Consider the following 16,312-nt stretch of genomic DNA (forward strand, 5'->3'; position numbering starts at 1 on the left):
ATATTCCTAAGTAATTAATATTATTAATTAATTAATCTATCTAGTTCCGGGCCGCGCTTGCTAGGGGTATAAGGTAGGAGGAAGAGGGGAGCTGTTATTCTAATGGATATTAGCTACTGGTTATAATATCCGCTTAGCGGATATAAGGTAAACTTACCTAGTATTAGCTAACCCCGCCTAATATTAGCTAACCTCGCCTAATATTAGCCCGCTGTATACTAATTAGCGTTGCCGTTAATTTTGTCTAGTGCTCTTTATATATATTTGCCTTTATTTAATTGCGCTAACCGCCTCTATAGTACTAATATAGACGTATCTAACTAGTAGGTTACTAGCGGTATAGATATATCTAACGGCTAGTATAAGGGTAATAATGGAGGAGTAGGAGCTAGAGACCTGAGAGTTGGCGAAGGTATAGGTATATCCTCTTCCTAAGTTGTTAGTAAGAGGTTTATAGCTAACTGTTAACTAGCCTATAATATATTAGCGCTATGGCGAGGCGCTAATTGCTACGGTGCTAATATTTTAAATCTCCTATTTAAAACCTATAAAGCCTATATAAGAGCCTATAATAAGTGCTTATCTATAGTAGCGTGCTGCTCTAATGCTTAGGAAAACCGCTTTAATATCTATATAATTAACCTAGAAGAACCTAAGAGTTGCCCTATTTCTTTCTACTTTTGTTTTTATTTCTTATCTGCTAAAAGCTTAATAAGGGATAGAAGATCCTTACTAAGGATATTGGGATCCCACTTAGGCATTACTTGCCTTAATAATGCTATATTTAGAACCCACCCTATATTATAAAGGCAATAGAGCTGCTTATTTAGTATAATGTAATTAACTATAGGCGTTTATAGTGTATCCTAATACCTAGCCTCCGCCTATTATGTAAACCACCCCCGTATATTGCTTAATATAGGCTCCTAGCGGGTTTTTGCGATATCTGTACTAGCTATAGTGCGGATATTATACTTGTAATCCGTAAATATTGCTAGGTTATAGTTACTATAACATAAGTCTTTACTAATAGTAGACTGTAGGTCTCTATAGTGTATAAGTTATATTACTTATAAGTATACCTAATCCTTATTAATTAGCCGCCATAGGGTAAATAATAGCTTACTACGTAACTGCGTATTAGTTAACCGCTTCTTTAGGCGTAGGGTTAGTACGATAAGCTCTTTAGGTAGGCGTACTATAGAACTACTAAGGCTTAATTTATGCCCGCTTCTTATATCTACTAACCGCTTAGTACTAACCGACGCTATAGATAAAGTATTACTTGTAATATCCGCAGTCTCTATATCTTATCGCCCGCGGATATTATTACGCAGCGCGCTTACGCGAAGATTGCCTATACGCTAAGGTTATATATGCTTAGAACTACCTAATTTATCGTAAGGACCCTACTAGCGGCTCTTAACTATAAAGATTGCTTTGCCTAAGAGGCCTTCTCCTTGGCCTACCCAGCTAAACCGCTATATTAGTATATTATAGGATTTATGGCGAGGTATTCTATATTGGATAGAATAGTAGATATCTAGGATATCTGTGCCGTATGCTACTGCATCTAATGTAAGTAGAATTCGAATTTAAGACATTAGGCGCGTATATTCGGTATATAAGCGATCTTTATTAATATCCGTAAGCGTTATATAGTAGCTCTGCACCGTTTCTCTAATAATAGTAGTATTATAGCCGTAATGGATTAACTAGCTGCGAATAGTATTATAATAGGAAGCTATCCACTCCTTAGAATTAAAGAAGATGATTGTCTTTAAAATTAGCTGAAGTTAATTAAACTATTGGTAGTATATCCGCTATGCGGATATTAAGCGGCTTCTTAATTGCTTACCTTTTCCTTGGTTACTATTACTAGCAGTATATAAATATACTAAAGTAGCAGTAATAGTAAAGTAAAGAACTTAAAAGTCCTTCTTCTCTTATATGGTTATAACCCTCTATATAATCTTTAGCTCTAGCCAATTAATTAGGGTTTTAATAACTTATATATTAGGTTTAAACCTAGCTAGCTTATATATAGTCCNAAANGTANANNGNTCTAGNNTTNCGGTATATATAAACTAAGGCTTATTAACCAAAACTAAACGTACTTTAAAGAGTTGTGTATACGCTATACGGAAGGTCTCTCCCTAATTAGCAAGTAGGTATACTTTATTAACTACTATAAGGGCAATATAGGAACGAAACGTTGGGTCTATTAGAACCTTATATAGCTTATTACTAATTAAAAGTTTTAGGGAGATAAGGATATATGTGTAGCTACCCGTACGGATATCCTTAATTAGCTTAGCGGATATTGTCTTCCCTTATATATAAATAGGTCGAACATAAGGTAGCTTTGTAATCTTTTTTACTTACTTTAATTTAATTGCGTTAAGTAGAAGAAGAATAATAATAACTATATTAGGTATAAGATATAGTAGTGCTTGCATTATTATACTCTTGCTAAAGGATGTTTTTGCTATAAGCATAAAATCTTGCCGCTTAAATATTAGCATCCTTAGGGCCTTAAGCTGCTCTGTATAACCGCGGTATGGATATATCTCTGTAATAGCTTTATCTAGCTTGCTTATTTAAAGCTTATAAGAGCTACTTATAAGCTAGGGTAGCTCCCTCTATAGGCTATATAGCCATAGAAACTACTAGGGATCTATTTTAATATAATCCCTAGCCTATTATATATTACTAGCTTATTAATCTGCTTAACCGGCTTATAATTTACGACCTCTTTACCTTATCCGCTTTAATAGAGGTATTAGCGGATAGCGCTTAAAGGCAGCGGAGGGAGAGTAGAGGGTTGGATAAAGGTAGGGAGGGCTTAAATACGTTATAATAGATAGATCTTAATGGGTTTTAATTGTTAGACTATGGATATAATAGATAGAGAGTAGGTGGTTAAGGTTAACGCGTTATTAGTGCAGATATTACTAATTATTTACTTTAGTAATCCGTATTATAGCTATTTTAAAATTAATGTTAGGAACAGAAAGGCGGGGAGACTTCTTATATAGACTATTTAATTCGCCAGAGCTTAATGTATAATTAATAGATTTTTTAAGCTGCCTAAAATTATTGAAATAATAAGAAGTAAATATCCGTAATATTAGCTATGCGGATATTATAATATGCGTTATAAATGTCGGCTAAAGTGTCTTAGACCACAACGGGACAGATAACCTAAACTGGTTTAGTGCCATCGGGCCGGATTTATCCGGCCTCCCATTGTGGTCTGAGCATGCTGAGACAAGAATTTCCGGGCTGGGCGGCTTCTCATCATCCAAACACTCAATCCAGCTTCCCCTATAGCCCTTTACACCAACACCTTCTCACTATGGCTCTTGGTGTACCGAGTAGCTTCATCTCATAAAAAAAAATTTTAATTTTTTATGAAAAAGCCTGTTCTTTTATGTCTTACTCCATTTTACGCCTGCAATCCAGTCCGTTTCTTGATGACGGCATCAAGACAGGAAGAAAGCATTTCTCTAAAACTCTCAGTTATACTGCATTGGGTTTGTAGTGGGCTCTAGTACAGCCGTGCCTGCATTACTATCTGTCACTGATAATCATTTCTAATGTTAGGAAGGGCGATAGTGCCTGTGGCCGACCAGCACCAGAAATGCCACACAGCTAAATGCCTGCTCCTATCTAAAGACAGAATGATTGTTTCTTCAATCTTCCAGGTGTAAACACACAGTTTCTACGAGCATTACAGCTTCGCATTAGCTCACAAGATTCGGATATATCTCTCCTGCAAGCGGCTCCGGGCTAAGCATGAATGAGCCAGGTGTGCTCAGGAATCATGCATCCAAAGTCCCACGTTTAATATGCTTCGCAGATGTCGTGCGCCACGCTCACAACCCGCTTCGCACGGACCATGGATTTTCAATCCGACACATCCCGTCACGTCCTGTGCATTGGATACGAAGGATGCGAGGATTGAGAGGATGTGCCAACTCATTTTGGATTCACACTTTGTAATGCTGCAATAGCCTTATAGTGACGCCAGAAATATCCCTTCTTGAACAGGTCAAAAGCCAGGTAGCCGGGTGCAAGCCAGGTGCATGGTGCGCGGCAGGTGGTGTGCTGCGAGTTGTTACCGTTTGAAGATGTGGAGTGGCATGATTTTGGCGGGGGAAAGGCTAGATTCCAGGTTGTCTTAGTTGTTAACGGCATGGTCTCACCTCGGTCGCGTGGTGCCATGGCACCGGGAGCAATTGCCTCTGTGCCGCCCTCCAGTCAGCTTCTAGATGTCGAACCTCCACCTTGGCTCTAGCAAATCTTATTAAGTCTACAAGGTTTCATGCCGCTCCTTTGGCCTCCTTGGTTTTCTCCCGTTGCTTCTCCACATGAACTTGTAAACCCCAGCTCATTCTCCACAATGGCCGAGACTCGTTCTCGTAGTGCAACTTCTTCACCAAAGCACTCCGCAACCCCACCGCGCCCTGCGCCCTCTCTCCCCGATTCCGCTATAGACACTCAGTCCACTCACCAAACTGAAACACCCCACTCCAATACCCTCCTCGAGGTTGATTCCGAGGTATGCCCTGCTCATCCGAACTGACTACTCGCCGCGGTTAATCCCTTGAACCCCTTAAGAATACCGAATCCGATTCTGCATACGGAGATGAAATGTACAGCTTGGACTTCTCAGTTCTAGCACCCGCGTTAACAGTCGCTGCTCAGATCGCTGTTCTCTGCATCCATAACCTCCAGTGTCGTTGATTTTCAAGAAGAGAATGGACGTCGTTATCACGCATATCGAAGAGGCCGTATGTGCAAACTCTCAATTTCAAACCAAATTCGGCATAGGGTAAGCTGAGCTTTTCCAGGATACTTGTTACCAAACGACGATATCGAAAATGAGCGACTCGATATACATCACGAGCTCATGCTAGTAGTGTTAAACGGGAAGCTGCATTTGGCGCCAATCCCAGAAAACCTTCAAAAAGCAATTGACTTGGGAACTGGCACAGGAATATGGGCGATCGATTTTGGTGAGTTCAATTGATCAGCGCAATTAAGCACGAATTACTTACTTCAAAATAGCCGACCAATACCCCTCCGCGGAGGTAAATATATAATCTCCCCTAACCCTATGAGTAACCTACTAAAACCCATGCAGGTCATAGGTAATGATCTCAGTCCTATCCAACCGCCATTGTACGTTTATTTGCTCTCTTTCCGTCCATAAGATTCTAAAATTTCATAGTATCCCGCCAAACCTTCAGTTCTACGTCGACGACATTGAAGATGAATGGGGCTACGAAAACACACCCTTGGATTATATCCATGCACGTTTCCTTGCTGGCGGAATTTTAGATTGGCCAAGGTTAATGCATCAAGCTTTCAAGTTCGGCCTCTACCCTTAGCCCCCCAATGCCATTATGTTGCTAGCAAACTAATCAGAATGTCTGGTCAGATGCACCAAGCCAGGCGGCTGGGCCGAATTTCAAGATTGGGATACGGCTTTATACTCCCCAGATGGCAGCCTGAACCCGAATCACTCGATATACCAATTCCACAAAACCACGTCCGAAGCGCAGGAAAACAAGGGTTACAATATGCGCCCAGGCCCATACCTGGAACAGTGGCTTATCGATGCCGGGTTTACGAACGTGCAGTGTCACAAATTCATCTTACCACTGGGCACATGGCCAAAGGACAAGCATTACGTAAGTGTTAACGATTTGTGATATTGTAGTGTACCGCCCTTTCGGCCATTCCTATCCCTCCAATGCTTTCGTTAGGCGAGACTAATTCGTCGATCTGGATTTTACAGAAACAAATAGGAGCGTACAACTTTCTCCAAATGCAGCAGGGTCTTGAAGGTATTGGACTAGCCACGCTAACCCGCTCTGGTGAGTGGACACCTGAGGAAGTGCAAGTCCTCGTAGCAAAAGCGAGGCAGGATCTAAGCAACCCAAGAATACATGGGCAGTATGATTTGTAAGTACTATATTTTACGCGCTAAGGCTCGAGAACGCTAATGTGGAGAAGTTATGTTGCTTACGGGCAGAAACCAGAAGTTTAAGTGTGACTAATGTTTTATAAATTCGGCGTAAAACGTGTGGAAATACCTGCAGCTTTTTCTGCTCGGTGGATGAGTTTCTTAAACATTTAAATTGTTCGTGTGCAAATTTTGGAAGATTAGAAAATGTCAGGTCCGCTAACTAGGGCTGACAAGGGAAACCTGCTTTCTGCTAATCTTCAATAAAGCTCACCTTTTAGGGTGATGGATTTTCACCCTTTAAATTTCTCAACAAGTTGCAGGAAGCTTTGGGCAGTGATGACTAGATTAATAGCTGATAGTAATTTGAATGCACAAGCGCGGACCCCTAACCTCGCCTCGTCCATTCAAGACATGCTGATAATCCTTCAATCCTTGCAGGTGCAATTATTGGTCAATCGAATATTTGATTCAAAGTCTATCGACATCTGCTCCTCCTTCCACTGCCCCTAGACCTACAAGATCATGTTGTCCGATCCGTACGCTAGAGCAAATACGCCCACTTAAAGGAAATCACACAAGCGGCTTTTCGCCTCATGCATGCCTGCAGGGGTCTGCGCTGCGCCAGCTACTTCGTCCCCACTCGCCCTCTTCCTTTCGTTCCTTTTCTGAGATGTACACAGGTCGGAATGCATCCAAAAGCACAACTTTGAGAGTCTACTACTTAGTCTGCCATCTTATTACGCACTCTGCCTTCTGTGTACTCTCTCACCATGTCTGATCCTAGGCCTTCAGATGCAGGCTCTTACGCCGAGGAATGGCTCCAAGTATACCCACACATTCTTACATCACTTAGAACGTAAAGGCTTACTACTTTCTTTCACACAATTTAGGTTGAAAAAATGATGGGCGGCCGTTTCGCCCTCACCGGTTCTGTGCATGACATGCGGGAGCAGTTCACTGGCCTCTGGCAGGGCCTAGCACCCATGCTACCGCCTCCATCAGATTCAGTAACTGCTGGTACGCTAATTCACTATCTATATATATCTAGTATGCTTAGGACATCAATTGATGTATGGCCGAGCATTTAGAGGATGTTCAATTACCAGACGGCGGCCCCCGCGTACGGGTTTATAAACCCAAGCAAGATGCACAGGATCTACCAATCGGACTATAGTGCACCCCCCAACTCTATAAAATGAATTATTTAAGCCTGAAGCTAAAAGTTCATAAGCATTCACAGCGGTGGTTGGATGGCAGGCTCCGTCGAGAGTGAAGATCGTGCGTACCCGCCCCGTTTACGTCAACTCATAGCTCTTTTGGCATTAATTGAAAAACCTCAGATCTTATACGCGACATCGCGGAGCGCGTTCCCATGGTCATGGTTGCAACCTCGTACCGCTTTGCGCCAGAAAATCCCTTTCCCGCAGGACTGCACGACTGCATAGCAGCGTATAAATGGGTAATTCACCTCTACCCCTCCACTCCACCCCTCTCTCCGCCTCCCATCTTTAGCAGTTAACCAAACCATTCTAGATGCACGCCAACGCGTCTTCCTTCTCCGCCTCCCCGTCCAAAAAGATCATCATGGGCGGCTCCGCAGGCGGGAATCTTTCCGGCGCCATAGCGCTGAGTTTTGCCGGCGACGAGGAGCTGAAGCCCAAGGGACTCATCATGGCGTGCCCGTTTGCGATCGAGCCGAGCCAGCTGCCGGAGGAGTACAAGGGCTGGTGGCACCCGGATCGATATCTGGACGCTGCGATGCTGAACCGAGAGGCGATGACGCCATGCATGGGTGCGTCCTTACCCTGACTATCCACTAATGCAACTGATGCGCCCTCCATTTCCGAGTTTCCTGTGTTTTTTTATATCTCTTTTCTTGCGGTTTTCAGCCAAACACATTCTCATGCCTCACGTATAATTTCGCTCTTTTGAATAAACGGGCTTCTGCTAATCCACGCCCTACCAGACGCGTACGGCGCGGCCCCTGACGAACCGCTCTGGTCGATTCTCCTCCACCCATCCCTCTCAGCCTTGCCGCCGACCTATCTGGCCGCTTGCACGAAAGACGCCACGTATGATGAGACGTTCATTCTGCACGATAAGCTCAAGAAGTTAGGTAATGATGTAAGCCTTGCGGTGTGGGATGGGTATCCGCATTTCTTTTGGATGCTCCCGATGCTGCAGAAGAGCAAGGAGTNCATGGCGAGGTGGGCGGAGGAGGTAAGAAGGCTTGTGGAATAATTAGAGGAGAGGAGCTTTCGGCATCCTGAACTGTTTAGCGAAGATTTGTGTGATGAGTTCCACACTCGTGTTATATGTTAAAGCTCCTTAGTTTAGCCATGATAAATCAAGAACCCTTTTCTAATACACCTCACGCTCATGAAATCGTACATGATGCTTATAGCGTCTTACCAACTCCCAACAACGCCATCAAAGCCACTTTTGGGACCCCGTCCCCACCCAGACCGACTCCAGACACCAGAACCCCCAGCTCACCACGCAAACTCCATAACCGTCTTCCCCAAAGCGGCCATAATCCTCATCTCCCCCCGCTCATCCTCAACAAACCGCACACAATGACTCCGAAACCTTTCCCCATCCCTCCCCCCCTGGGCCGCAAACTCCCTCAGCGTCTCCCCCGTCCGCAGCGAATACACGCGCACAGCCCCATTCTCGTCGCCCGCCGCCACCAGCCCCAGCTCGGGCTGCACATCCAGCCCGAGCGCCGCATTTGCCTCGTTCGCGTAGTCGAACGCCAGGACAGGCAGCGACGGCGGCCTCGGCCCCCGCGCCGTCGGCTCCGCGCGCGGCATGCGCAGGTCCAGCAGCGCGAGCTCGCTGCGCAGCCCCGCGACGACGAGGCGCGTCGCGTCGTCGGCGCGGCGCAGCGCCGTCACCGCGCTGCGGTTCACGAGGCACAGCCGGTGGCCCCGGCTGCGCGCGTCCCAGAGGTGGATGGAGGCGTTGCGGAGGCCGAGAGCGAGGGTCGTGGGGGAGAGCCAGGTCAGGGCTTGGGCGTCGCTGGGGAGGCCGAGGGGCTTGGCGGTTGTCCAGCCGGTGCTGGAGGTGCGGGTGAGGGTGAGGAGGGCGTTGGAGGTGCCGACGGCGATGGTTTCGGAGGGGGCCGCGGAGGGAGACGGCGCGGAGGTCCAGATGGTCGTGATGTCGTGCGGGGCGTAGAGTTCGGAGATGCCGGTGAGGTCGGTGTGCGTGGTGAGGTGGATTATGGGGGGTCTTGAGGATCCCATGGTTGTGGTTACGAGCGTTCCGGAGACTGGCGATACGTTCATGGAGGAAATCCTTGAGTTCAAAGGGTATATGCGTTTGGTATGACAATAATAGCTTGGTGGGCTGTTGACGGAGCTTGTTAACCGTTCATTAGATTCGAGCACGTCTGAACCAGTTAAGTCTGGATATTTGTTATATTTTGGGAACATAGATTCTATCCGGTCATTTGTTCTTCCAACCACCAAAGATCTTGTTACAGGGTCCACGTCAAAATGGAGGATCTCAGAGTCGTCATCATTTTCGTCAGTTACTGCACGGCTTTGAAGTCCATGAGCAGAAGCTTTGGCCCAGTCATGCTTTCTTTGACTATGGTGTCCACGCCTCCCCAGTTCTCTTTCTAGAGACCTAGCGATAGGTGACTGGAGGACGATTGATTGCTGAACCTGCTGCTGGCGTTTCTGGTTTGCGAAGGCTTCTGAGAGTTTGCGCTTCTAGTTCCAGAATTAGCAAATTACAGGCACTACAGAAAGGTGTATGTTCTAAAGCGCAATTTTGTTTTCGTTTGATAGAGCTATGGTAATGGGAGGAGGAACTGTGAAAGCACCTGGCTTCTCTCACAAACAACCGATACGAACCCCAAGAAACTTGAGAACCTCTGACTACATCAAAAATAACACTAAAATCAAATTTCAAATGCCCTGGAAAAATATTGCTATGAAGGATGCACTTATTAGACCACCGGTCCTTTTTCTATCCGTGTACTGACGTGCTCCACGACTTTCAGCTCCAAGTGCACAATTGTGAAGAAACGAAACAATCATGAAATAAAATTAGATAGCAGCGCATAGCCCAGGAAAATGAAACTTAGCAAAATGGTCTACATACTTTTGATTCTTCGGCTCTTTTCTTGATATTCTCCTTCGCATACTTAGATCCTGAGGGAGGCGCGTGATGGTTTGGGAGGATTCTGAAGTATTTCTTCCGTTCCTGGTCTTCTTCGGGGTCAGCTTATGATCCTACAATATATTTATACGGGATTCACTTACCGTAGTAAAAGCCAGGAATATTTCTTCCATCCATGGCTGTCTGTGAGATGTGGTGCAAATAAAGGTTGACATTCCGGCGAAGTTACACAATACCGTTTCGGATATTTTTCTTATCGATAACATATACTTGCTTACAGTATCCTCGGCATGACGACAGACGAAAGCTCAACACCAAACCTCTCCATACTATTGCTTCTCTCTTCCGTCCTGCCACTCCTCCCTCCTTCTAGATATCCTGGTTCCTTTCCGTTCTTTTGTATATGCTCTCCCGAGCACTCCCCCGTCACTCCAAACCCTCCCTCATGCGCCTCGCCAAAATGGGAAGTCACCTCAGTAATGGCAGTAATACTGCTACGAATGGCACATCCCCAGGCTTTACTTTACGGGATCTCCCTAAATCAAATGTTTTCACCTCGAATCTTCCTCCAGACCCTGCTTTCCCTACCCCAGCCGACTCCCACAAAGCCCCACGAGAAACTCTAGGACCGCGGCTGGTAAAAGGAGCGTTGTATACATACGTCAGACCGGAGATCACACAGTCACCAGAATTACTAGCTGTCAGCGAACGAGCAATTAAGGATTTGGGATTGAAGCCTGGAGAGGAACAGACGGAGGAATTCAAGCAAGTCATGGCAGGAAACTTGATAGTTGCTTGGGATGAGAAAACCAGGAAGGGGATATATCCGTGGGCACAATGCTACGGGGGTGAGAATCATATATGAAAACATTAGAAAGCCGCTTTTTCCGCTAACGAATTCAGGCTACCAATTGTATCCTCCATAAATTACTATCATCGGACACTATTGACGAAAACAGTGGTCAATGGGCTGGACAACTGGGGGATGGCGTGAGTTCAATTAGGACTGCGTTATGAGTTGGAGTAAGTACTAATATTCTCAGCGTGCAATATCACTCTTCGAAACCACCAACCCAGCCACCAACACCCGCTACGAAACTCAGCTCAAAGGCGCCGGCAAAACACCCTACTCGCGCTTCGGAGACGGAAAAGCCGTCCTGCGCTCCAGCATCCGCGAGTTCATAGTTTCCGAATGTAGAACCCCTCCACTTCCCCCCAAATCCTGCCAAACACAGCCCGCCATTTTATCTGCAGTGCCGATAGCACCCCTGGATATTTGCTGACCACCACCACCAACCACACAGACCTTGACAGCCTGCGAATACCCACCACCCGCGCCCTATCGCTCGTCCTCGCACCCTGCGCCCGCGTCCGGCGCGAGCGCGTTGAGCCCGGCGCAATCGTGGCCCGCTTCGCGCAGAGCTGGCTGCGGCTCGGCACCTTCGACCTGCAGCGCATGCGCGGCGACCGGGGCCTCCTACGGCAGCTGGCCACCTACGTCGCCGAGCACGTGCTAGGCGGATGGGAGGCGCTACCCGCCAAACCGTCCCTGGGCGACCCCACCACCGTCTCGCGCGGCGTGCCCGCCGCCACTATCGAGGGCGAGGGTGAGGGCGAGGGCGCGGAGGCCGAGAACCGCTTCGCGCGGCTGTACCGCGAGGTATGTCGCCGCAATGCGCGCACCGTCGCCGCGTGGCAGGCGTACGGCTTCATGAACGGGGTGCTGAACACGGATAACACGTCCGTCATGGGCCTCTCGATCGACTTCGGGCCCTTCGCGTTTCTGGACACGTTCGATCCGGCGTACACGCCTAACCACGACGACCATACGCTGCGCTACTCGTACCGTAACCAGCCGTCCATCATCTGGTGGAACCTCGTGCGGTTCGGCGAGGCGCTAGGCGAGCTGCTGGGCGCGGGGGCGAGGGTCGATGAGAAAGAGTTCGTGGAGCAGGGCGTGCGGGAGGACTGGACGGAGGAGCTGGTCAAGCGGGCTGAGGGGATCATCGAGCGGGCTGGGGAAGAGTACAAGGCCGTCTTCATGGCCGAGTATAAGCGGCTCATGACGGCGAGGCTGGGCCTGAAGAACTTTAAAGAGGAGGACTTCGAGGTGCTGTTTTCGGAGTGGCTGGATCTGATGGAAGCACATGATTTAGACTTCCATCATTGTTTTAGACGGTTGGGTGGTGTGAGGTTGGGGGATTTGGAGAGCGAAGAAAGGAGGAAAGAGGTTGCGAGCGTCTTTTTCGCGAAGGATCAGCCGCCGACGCAGGAGAGTGCGGCGAGAGAAAGAATCGGGAAGTGGTTGGAGAAGTGGGGAGGCAGGGTGAGAGAAGACTGGGGCGAAGGAAAGGACGAGGAGAGGCGGGAGGAAATGAGGAAGGTAAACCCCAAGGTTAGTATGTCCCAGATGAGAAGTAGTGAACTTTTACTAAGAGCTATAGTTTATACCCCGCTCTTGGGTCCTCGACGAGGTGATTGAAAGGGTTGAGAAAAAAGACGAGCGTGACATTTTGAAAGGCGTCATGAAAATGTCGCTGAACCCCTTTGAAGAACACTGGGGTTGGGATGAAAGTGAGGAAGAAAGGTTCTGCGGCGATGTTCCAAAATATAGAGGGATGCTGCAGTGCAGCTGTAGCTCGTAGATTAGAGGATTGATGTATCATAGTGTATCACTAATCTCCAATAAGTGGCATAGCTAGCTTAATGAGGAAGAGATGTAATTACTCAGCTCCTCCACCTAAATACTCAGCTATCTCGAATCCAACACTACGGCCAAGAGTTGCTACATAATCCCACCCAAAGTTAACGCGCCATTTACATCCCGGGTCCAGCACATCTACTCCTGCTGCTCCGGCTCTAACGAGGAGTCTGATCGATGATAAGGTGGCGATTTGAGTATATATATCTGCTGTTGGAGTGACAGAGTGCGGCAGTATGGCGTGAAAAATTGCAAGAAGACGGTCTAAGGGAAATGGCGAGGGCGCAAGAAGATGACGGGGTATCTAGTGATTCTTAGATCGGTATGCAGTAAATGGATTGAGTCGGACTGAATACCTTTCTATGTTTAGCTCCCCTACCCGCTCTTCTTGCGGCAGTGCCGCCACCTTTCTTCCTTCGCTTCTTCTCGCTAGCTTTCATAAAATAAATGGCGTCTTGGCGAGCTGGGTTATATGATGCGAGATATGCTGCGCAGAGGAGGTATTTTGAATAGTATGGTAAGTCATGAGTAACTACGCATGTGAGAAAAGCTTGAGATATTGCCCTCGAGAGAATAAGTAAATAATTACCTTTTGATACAGCACTTGTTGTCGCCCCCTCGACCTTCGGAACCACCCTGTCTAGTAGCACATCTTCACTCTGAAACAATGCCCTATTCGCAACCATAAGCCTCGAAAAATCTCTTGTTCCAAACGTGCCATCAACAATCGGTGCAACAAAAGGCCGCCATAGCTTTTCTGCCACAGAGCGAAAGCTCAGGATATCTCTTGCCGCACCTTTCGCCAATGCGTCCCACACCGCAGCGAGGAACCGCGTCCATACCCAGGCATTATCCTCTTCGGCAAGTTCCTCGCTGTATTCTGGGGACTGGTCTGGAGATTCGAGAAAAATAGGTAGAGGTGATTTAGATAGTATTTGTATAGACTCGTCTTTGGTGTACGCGGGAAAGTGGACGTATGGTATGCCAGTTGCATGCAGAAACCGAGGTCGCGGCACAGATATGATGAATATTATGCTGAGGCTGGGTATCTACAAATTACATTTAGCGGAATTTATCTCATAGATTCATTATTAGGCCTACAATTTCCCCAAATCGCGCTAACGCAGGCAGTAACGTTGGAGGGGCCTCTCGCTGTCGGTCAATTCCATCAAATACTAAAACGAAGCGCTCCCTGCCGTCTAAGAGTCGCTGTAAATGTATAGCTAGGGTGCTAATGTTCTCGCAGCGACTATACGGTTTCCGGTCAACTTTGATGTCAGAGCACTCGTCGACCGCGTCTAGACAACTTGCGACAGTCCGTTCGAGGAGATGTCGACCAGTGATACATTCTCGAGAATTGATGATAGTGTGTGGAAGATTGCTAGTTTCAAGGACACTCTTGACAATTGAGCTCTTGCCGGTTGCTTCGAGGCCGTGCACAACAATGGCCGGTGGGCTGGGTAAGAAGGGCTGAAGTTCTTTAGCTGGAGTATTGAGATGTGACTTTAGGGCGCATACTGAGTACAAAGCAAGGAGTTGACGGATCTGTAACTCTCTGCACGGATACTGCTCATTTAAAGTTCCAAGAAGGACCTCTTCGGGCAACATTTTGGCGCGTGGGTCTTACCTTCGAGAAGTATGCGAAGTTCGCGAGCCGATGCTGAACCAAGACGCGATGGTCGAGTTCTCGGTGTCACGTGTTTGTCTCGCAATATTGAATACACACCATGTATTATTTAAGATACCAAGTAAATGGACGATTTGTGGTATTGAAATTTATTATCCTGCTAATCTGTCCAATTCACGCTTGTATGGAACCATCGACGCTTGGAGCATCACCTCCTTCCTCACTTTCAGACACCCACTCCCAAGCCAGGAATTTCCAATTGAGCTCGGAAGGCCGCCAGAACATACCATATCCGAGTCCACTGGCTGAATCTCCTGAATCTGTGCGCCCATCCTTGGCCATTTCGGCTGTCAACCCACCCGTAAGCGACATCCGGCGGGCGAATACGCATCGTCTGAAGCGGGAATGCAACATTGCCATTGAACACATAACACATGGTTCATGGGTGACATATATATCGAAGTCCACGCAAAGATATCCTCCCGGTATTATGTTGTCGGCGGTGAAGACGCGCCTCTCTATAGGCGTTAGCGGTGCGTCGCAAAAGGCGTTCTCCGAAGCCACACCGAGGCTGCTAGGATTAGGTTCAGGCTCCGCTCTCAATCTCTTCTTTGCTACCATTCCAATGGCTCTCATAACTGCATGTGCCATGACATTTCCAGGGCCCTCCTTTCGTTGGACGACAGTACTATCTGTAGAACACCAGCGCGCGTCTCCAGCTACGGCTATAACTTTCTGTTCGTTTCCGGCCTTTTCTATAATCACGCAACCTATTTCTTCTCCCAAGGCGTGGAATTTTGTTTGTTGGCCAGCAACTCGAGCAAGCGCAAGCCAGGTTCCAGCATGGGTTTCGATGTCAGCCACAGCGCGAGCTAGAAAGCTTGGATGCGGACCATATGGGTTGGTGTTCTTATAGGATATCGACCAGTAGTCTTCAGTCCATTTAGCAGCTTGCTCGGCAGATGTGGGCGCAAAAGCTGGAACAGGAATTGTATGAACATGAAGGGAGATTGTAGAGTTCAGGAAAGGGGGATTTTGCGCCAGACATCTTTGCAATTCAGCCGGGGAGATGAGAGACGTTGGGGCGATGAGGAGATATCGCAGTTCAATTGCGCGTTTGCCACCGTCCTCGTCTTGCTCACCGACGACATGGCTTGTAGTAGAGTGGCGATCCCATGGCTGAGTGGAAGACCTAAATTTATCCTGCAGGTACACAGGAAGAAAATCAAGCTGCACCACTCGGCGAAGATGTTGGAGGTTCACAGTTTTCAAGTCGGGAATAGCATTTTTGACTATGCTGAGGGGCATAAGTATAAGAAAGCAAAATTAAAAATCAAAACATACTTTAAGGTTGCTCCAGCATATACAGCGGGGACTTCAATCACATATACGTCGACTGAGGTGTAGATTAGAAGCTGCTCTAGGTTGCAGTGGAATGACTTACTTGTTTCCAGAACAGCTCGAAGCTCATCTTTGGTTTTCAGGGCAACAAGCCGACCTGGTATCGGGGCGATGGCGAGCTCCCGGAGCCCCAAAGGGCCATTGAAGACTTCATCTTGCACGAGTTGCGGTGTTTTCATGACATTGTAAAGTACAGACTATTTGACGCGCGAGTCAGAAGAGTGTGGCCTGTGGGATACGGAAAACCTTGGCACGAACCTTGGCACGCGCTTCGGCAAGTCAAGGTGCTCCAACAACTCGCCGAATCTTATCTCATGAATCAGACCCCGGTGGACCATTGGTACGTGCACTACGCGCACGTGCGGGCATACTGCTCCTTATCACCCAGCGAATTTTCCACCGAGGGTCTGACTAAGTTTGGTTAAAATTCTACTACGGAGTTCTGATTCATGAGATAACCGAATCATGCTCTGCA

At 47.4% G+C, this 16,312-nt stretch overlaps 6 protein-coding genes across 6 annotated transcripts; 3 read left to right on the top strand and 3 right to left on the bottom strand.

The window, feature by feature from the left end:
- Positions 1 to 4,156: 4,156 nt before the first annotated feature.
- On the top strand, positions 4,157 to 6,159 carry K441DRAFT_66703 (S-adenosyl-L-methionine-dependent methyltransferase). Its single transcript, XM_067649753.1, has 10 exons — positions 4,157 to 4,564; positions 4,624 to 4,658; positions 4,711 to 4,796; positions 4,857 to 5,021; positions 5,074 to 5,096; positions 5,150 to 5,187; positions 5,237 to 5,356; positions 5,447 to 5,699; positions 5,807 to 5,973; positions 6,025 to 6,159. The coding sequence occupies exons 1-10, from the start codon at positions 4,328 to 4,330 to the stop codon at positions 6,056 to 6,058; spliced, it is 1,158 nt and encodes a 385-aa protein (XP_067504998.1). The 5' UTR covers positions 4,157 to 4,327; the 3' UTR covers positions 6,059 to 6,159.
- A 458-nt stretch (positions 6,160 to 6,617) lies between these two features.
- Positions 6,618 to 8,344, top strand: K441DRAFT_66705 (alpha/beta-hydrolase). The gene is made up of 7 exons (XM_067649756.1): positions 6,618 to 6,801; positions 6,868 to 6,994; positions 7,066 to 7,150; positions 7,209 to 7,255; positions 7,318 to 7,436; positions 7,511 to 7,769; positions 7,944 to 8,344. The coding sequence occupies exons 1-7, from the start codon at positions 6,748 to 6,750 to the stop codon at positions 8,216 to 8,218; spliced, it is 966 nt and encodes a 321-aa protein (XP_067504999.1). The 5' UTR covers positions 6,618 to 6,747; the 3' UTR covers positions 8,219 to 8,344.
- K441DRAFT_716357 (uncharacterized protein) lies at positions 8,118 to 10,285 on the bottom strand (the record flags this gene model as incomplete). The annotated part of the gene is made up of 3 exons (XM_067653977.1): positions 8,118 to 9,696; positions 10,091 to 10,200; positions 10,252 to 10,285. 3 exons carry the CDS (start codon positions 10,283 to 10,285, stop codon positions 8,470 to 8,472), a joined length of 1,371 nt encoding a protein of 456 aa, XP_067505000.1. The 3' UTR covers positions 8,118 to 8,469.
- Positions 10,286 to 10,568: 283 nt separating this feature from the next.
- Positions 10,569 to 12,753, top strand: K441DRAFT_555543 (UPF0061-domain-containing protein; the record flags this gene model as incomplete). Its single annotated transcript, XM_067643284.1, has 6 exons — positions 10,569 to 10,956; positions 11,012 to 11,021; positions 11,068 to 11,098; positions 11,152 to 11,302; positions 11,413 to 12,503; positions 12,553 to 12,753. The coding sequence occupies 6 exons, from the start codon at positions 10,569 to 10,571 to the stop codon at positions 12,751 to 12,753; spliced, it is 1,872 nt and encodes a 623-aa protein (XP_067505001.1).
- A 78-nt stretch (positions 12,754 to 12,831) lies between these two features.
- K441DRAFT_555087 (uncharacterized protein) lies at positions 12,832 to 14,417 on the bottom strand (the record flags this gene model as incomplete). The annotated part of the gene is made up of 4 exons (XM_067643262.1): positions 12,832 to 13,113; positions 13,166 to 13,858; positions 13,911 to 14,279; positions 14,328 to 14,417. The coding sequence occupies 4 exons, from the start codon at positions 14,415 to 14,417 to the stop codon at positions 12,832 to 12,834; spliced, it is 1,434 nt and encodes a 477-aa protein (XP_067505002.1).
- Positions 14,418 to 14,543: 126 nt separating this feature from the next.
- On the bottom strand, positions 14,544 to 16,035 carry K441DRAFT_658187 (cytidine deaminase-like protein). Its single transcript, XM_067648300.1, has 3 exons — positions 15,881 to 16,035; positions 15,781 to 15,832; positions 14,544 to 15,733 (listed from the first exon to the last, which is right to left on the bottom strand). The coding sequence occupies exons 1-3, from the start codon at positions 16,014 to 16,016 to the stop codon at positions 14,611 to 14,613; spliced, it is 1,311 nt and encodes a 436-aa protein (XP_067505003.1). The 5' UTR covers positions 16,017 to 16,035; the 3' UTR covers positions 14,544 to 14,610.
- Between the last annotated feature and the right edge of the window lie 277 nt (positions 16,036 to 16,312).

The sequence above is a fragment of the Cenococcum geophilum genome (genome assembly GCF_001692895.1).
Source record: "Cenococcum geophilum 1.58 unplaced genomic scaffold K441scaffold_16, whole genome shotgun sequence".
In the NCBI taxonomy this organism is placed as follows: Eukaryota; Fungi; Ascomycota; class Dothideomycetes; order Gloniales; family Gloniaceae; genus Cenococcum; species Cenococcum geophilum.

What these genes read in the sequence shown, in the direction of transcription:
- K441DRAFT_658187 (XM_067648300.1), bottom strand. Translation starts at nt 16,016, where the DNA reads ATGAAAACACCGCAACTCGTGCAAGATGAAGTCTTCAATGGCCCTTTG. An exon ending in TCGAGCTGTTCTGGAAACAA is followed by an intron (nt 15,833 to 15,880) that starts GTAAGTCATTCC and finishes TCTACACCTCAG; the next exon opens with TCGACGTATATGTGATTGAA. An exon ending in TATGCTGGAGCAACCTTAAA is followed by an intron (nt 15,734 to 15,780) that starts GTATGTTTTGAT and finishes TATGCCCCTCAG; the next exon opens with CATAGTCAAAAATGCTATTC.
- K441DRAFT_66703 (XM_067649753.1), top strand. Translation starts at nt 4,328, where the DNA reads ATGCCGCTCCTTTGGCCTCCTTGGTTTTCTCCCGTTGCTTCTCCACAT. An exon ending in TCCTCGAGGTTGATTCCGAG is followed by an intron (nt 4,565 to 4,623) that starts GTATGCCCTGCT and finishes GAACCCCTTAAG; the next exon opens with AATACCGAATCCGATTCTGC. An exon ending in GGAATTTTAGATTGGCCAAG is followed by an intron (nt 5,357 to 5,446) that starts GTTAATGCATCA and finishes ATGTCTGGTCAG; the next exon opens with ATGCACCAAGCCAGGCGGCT.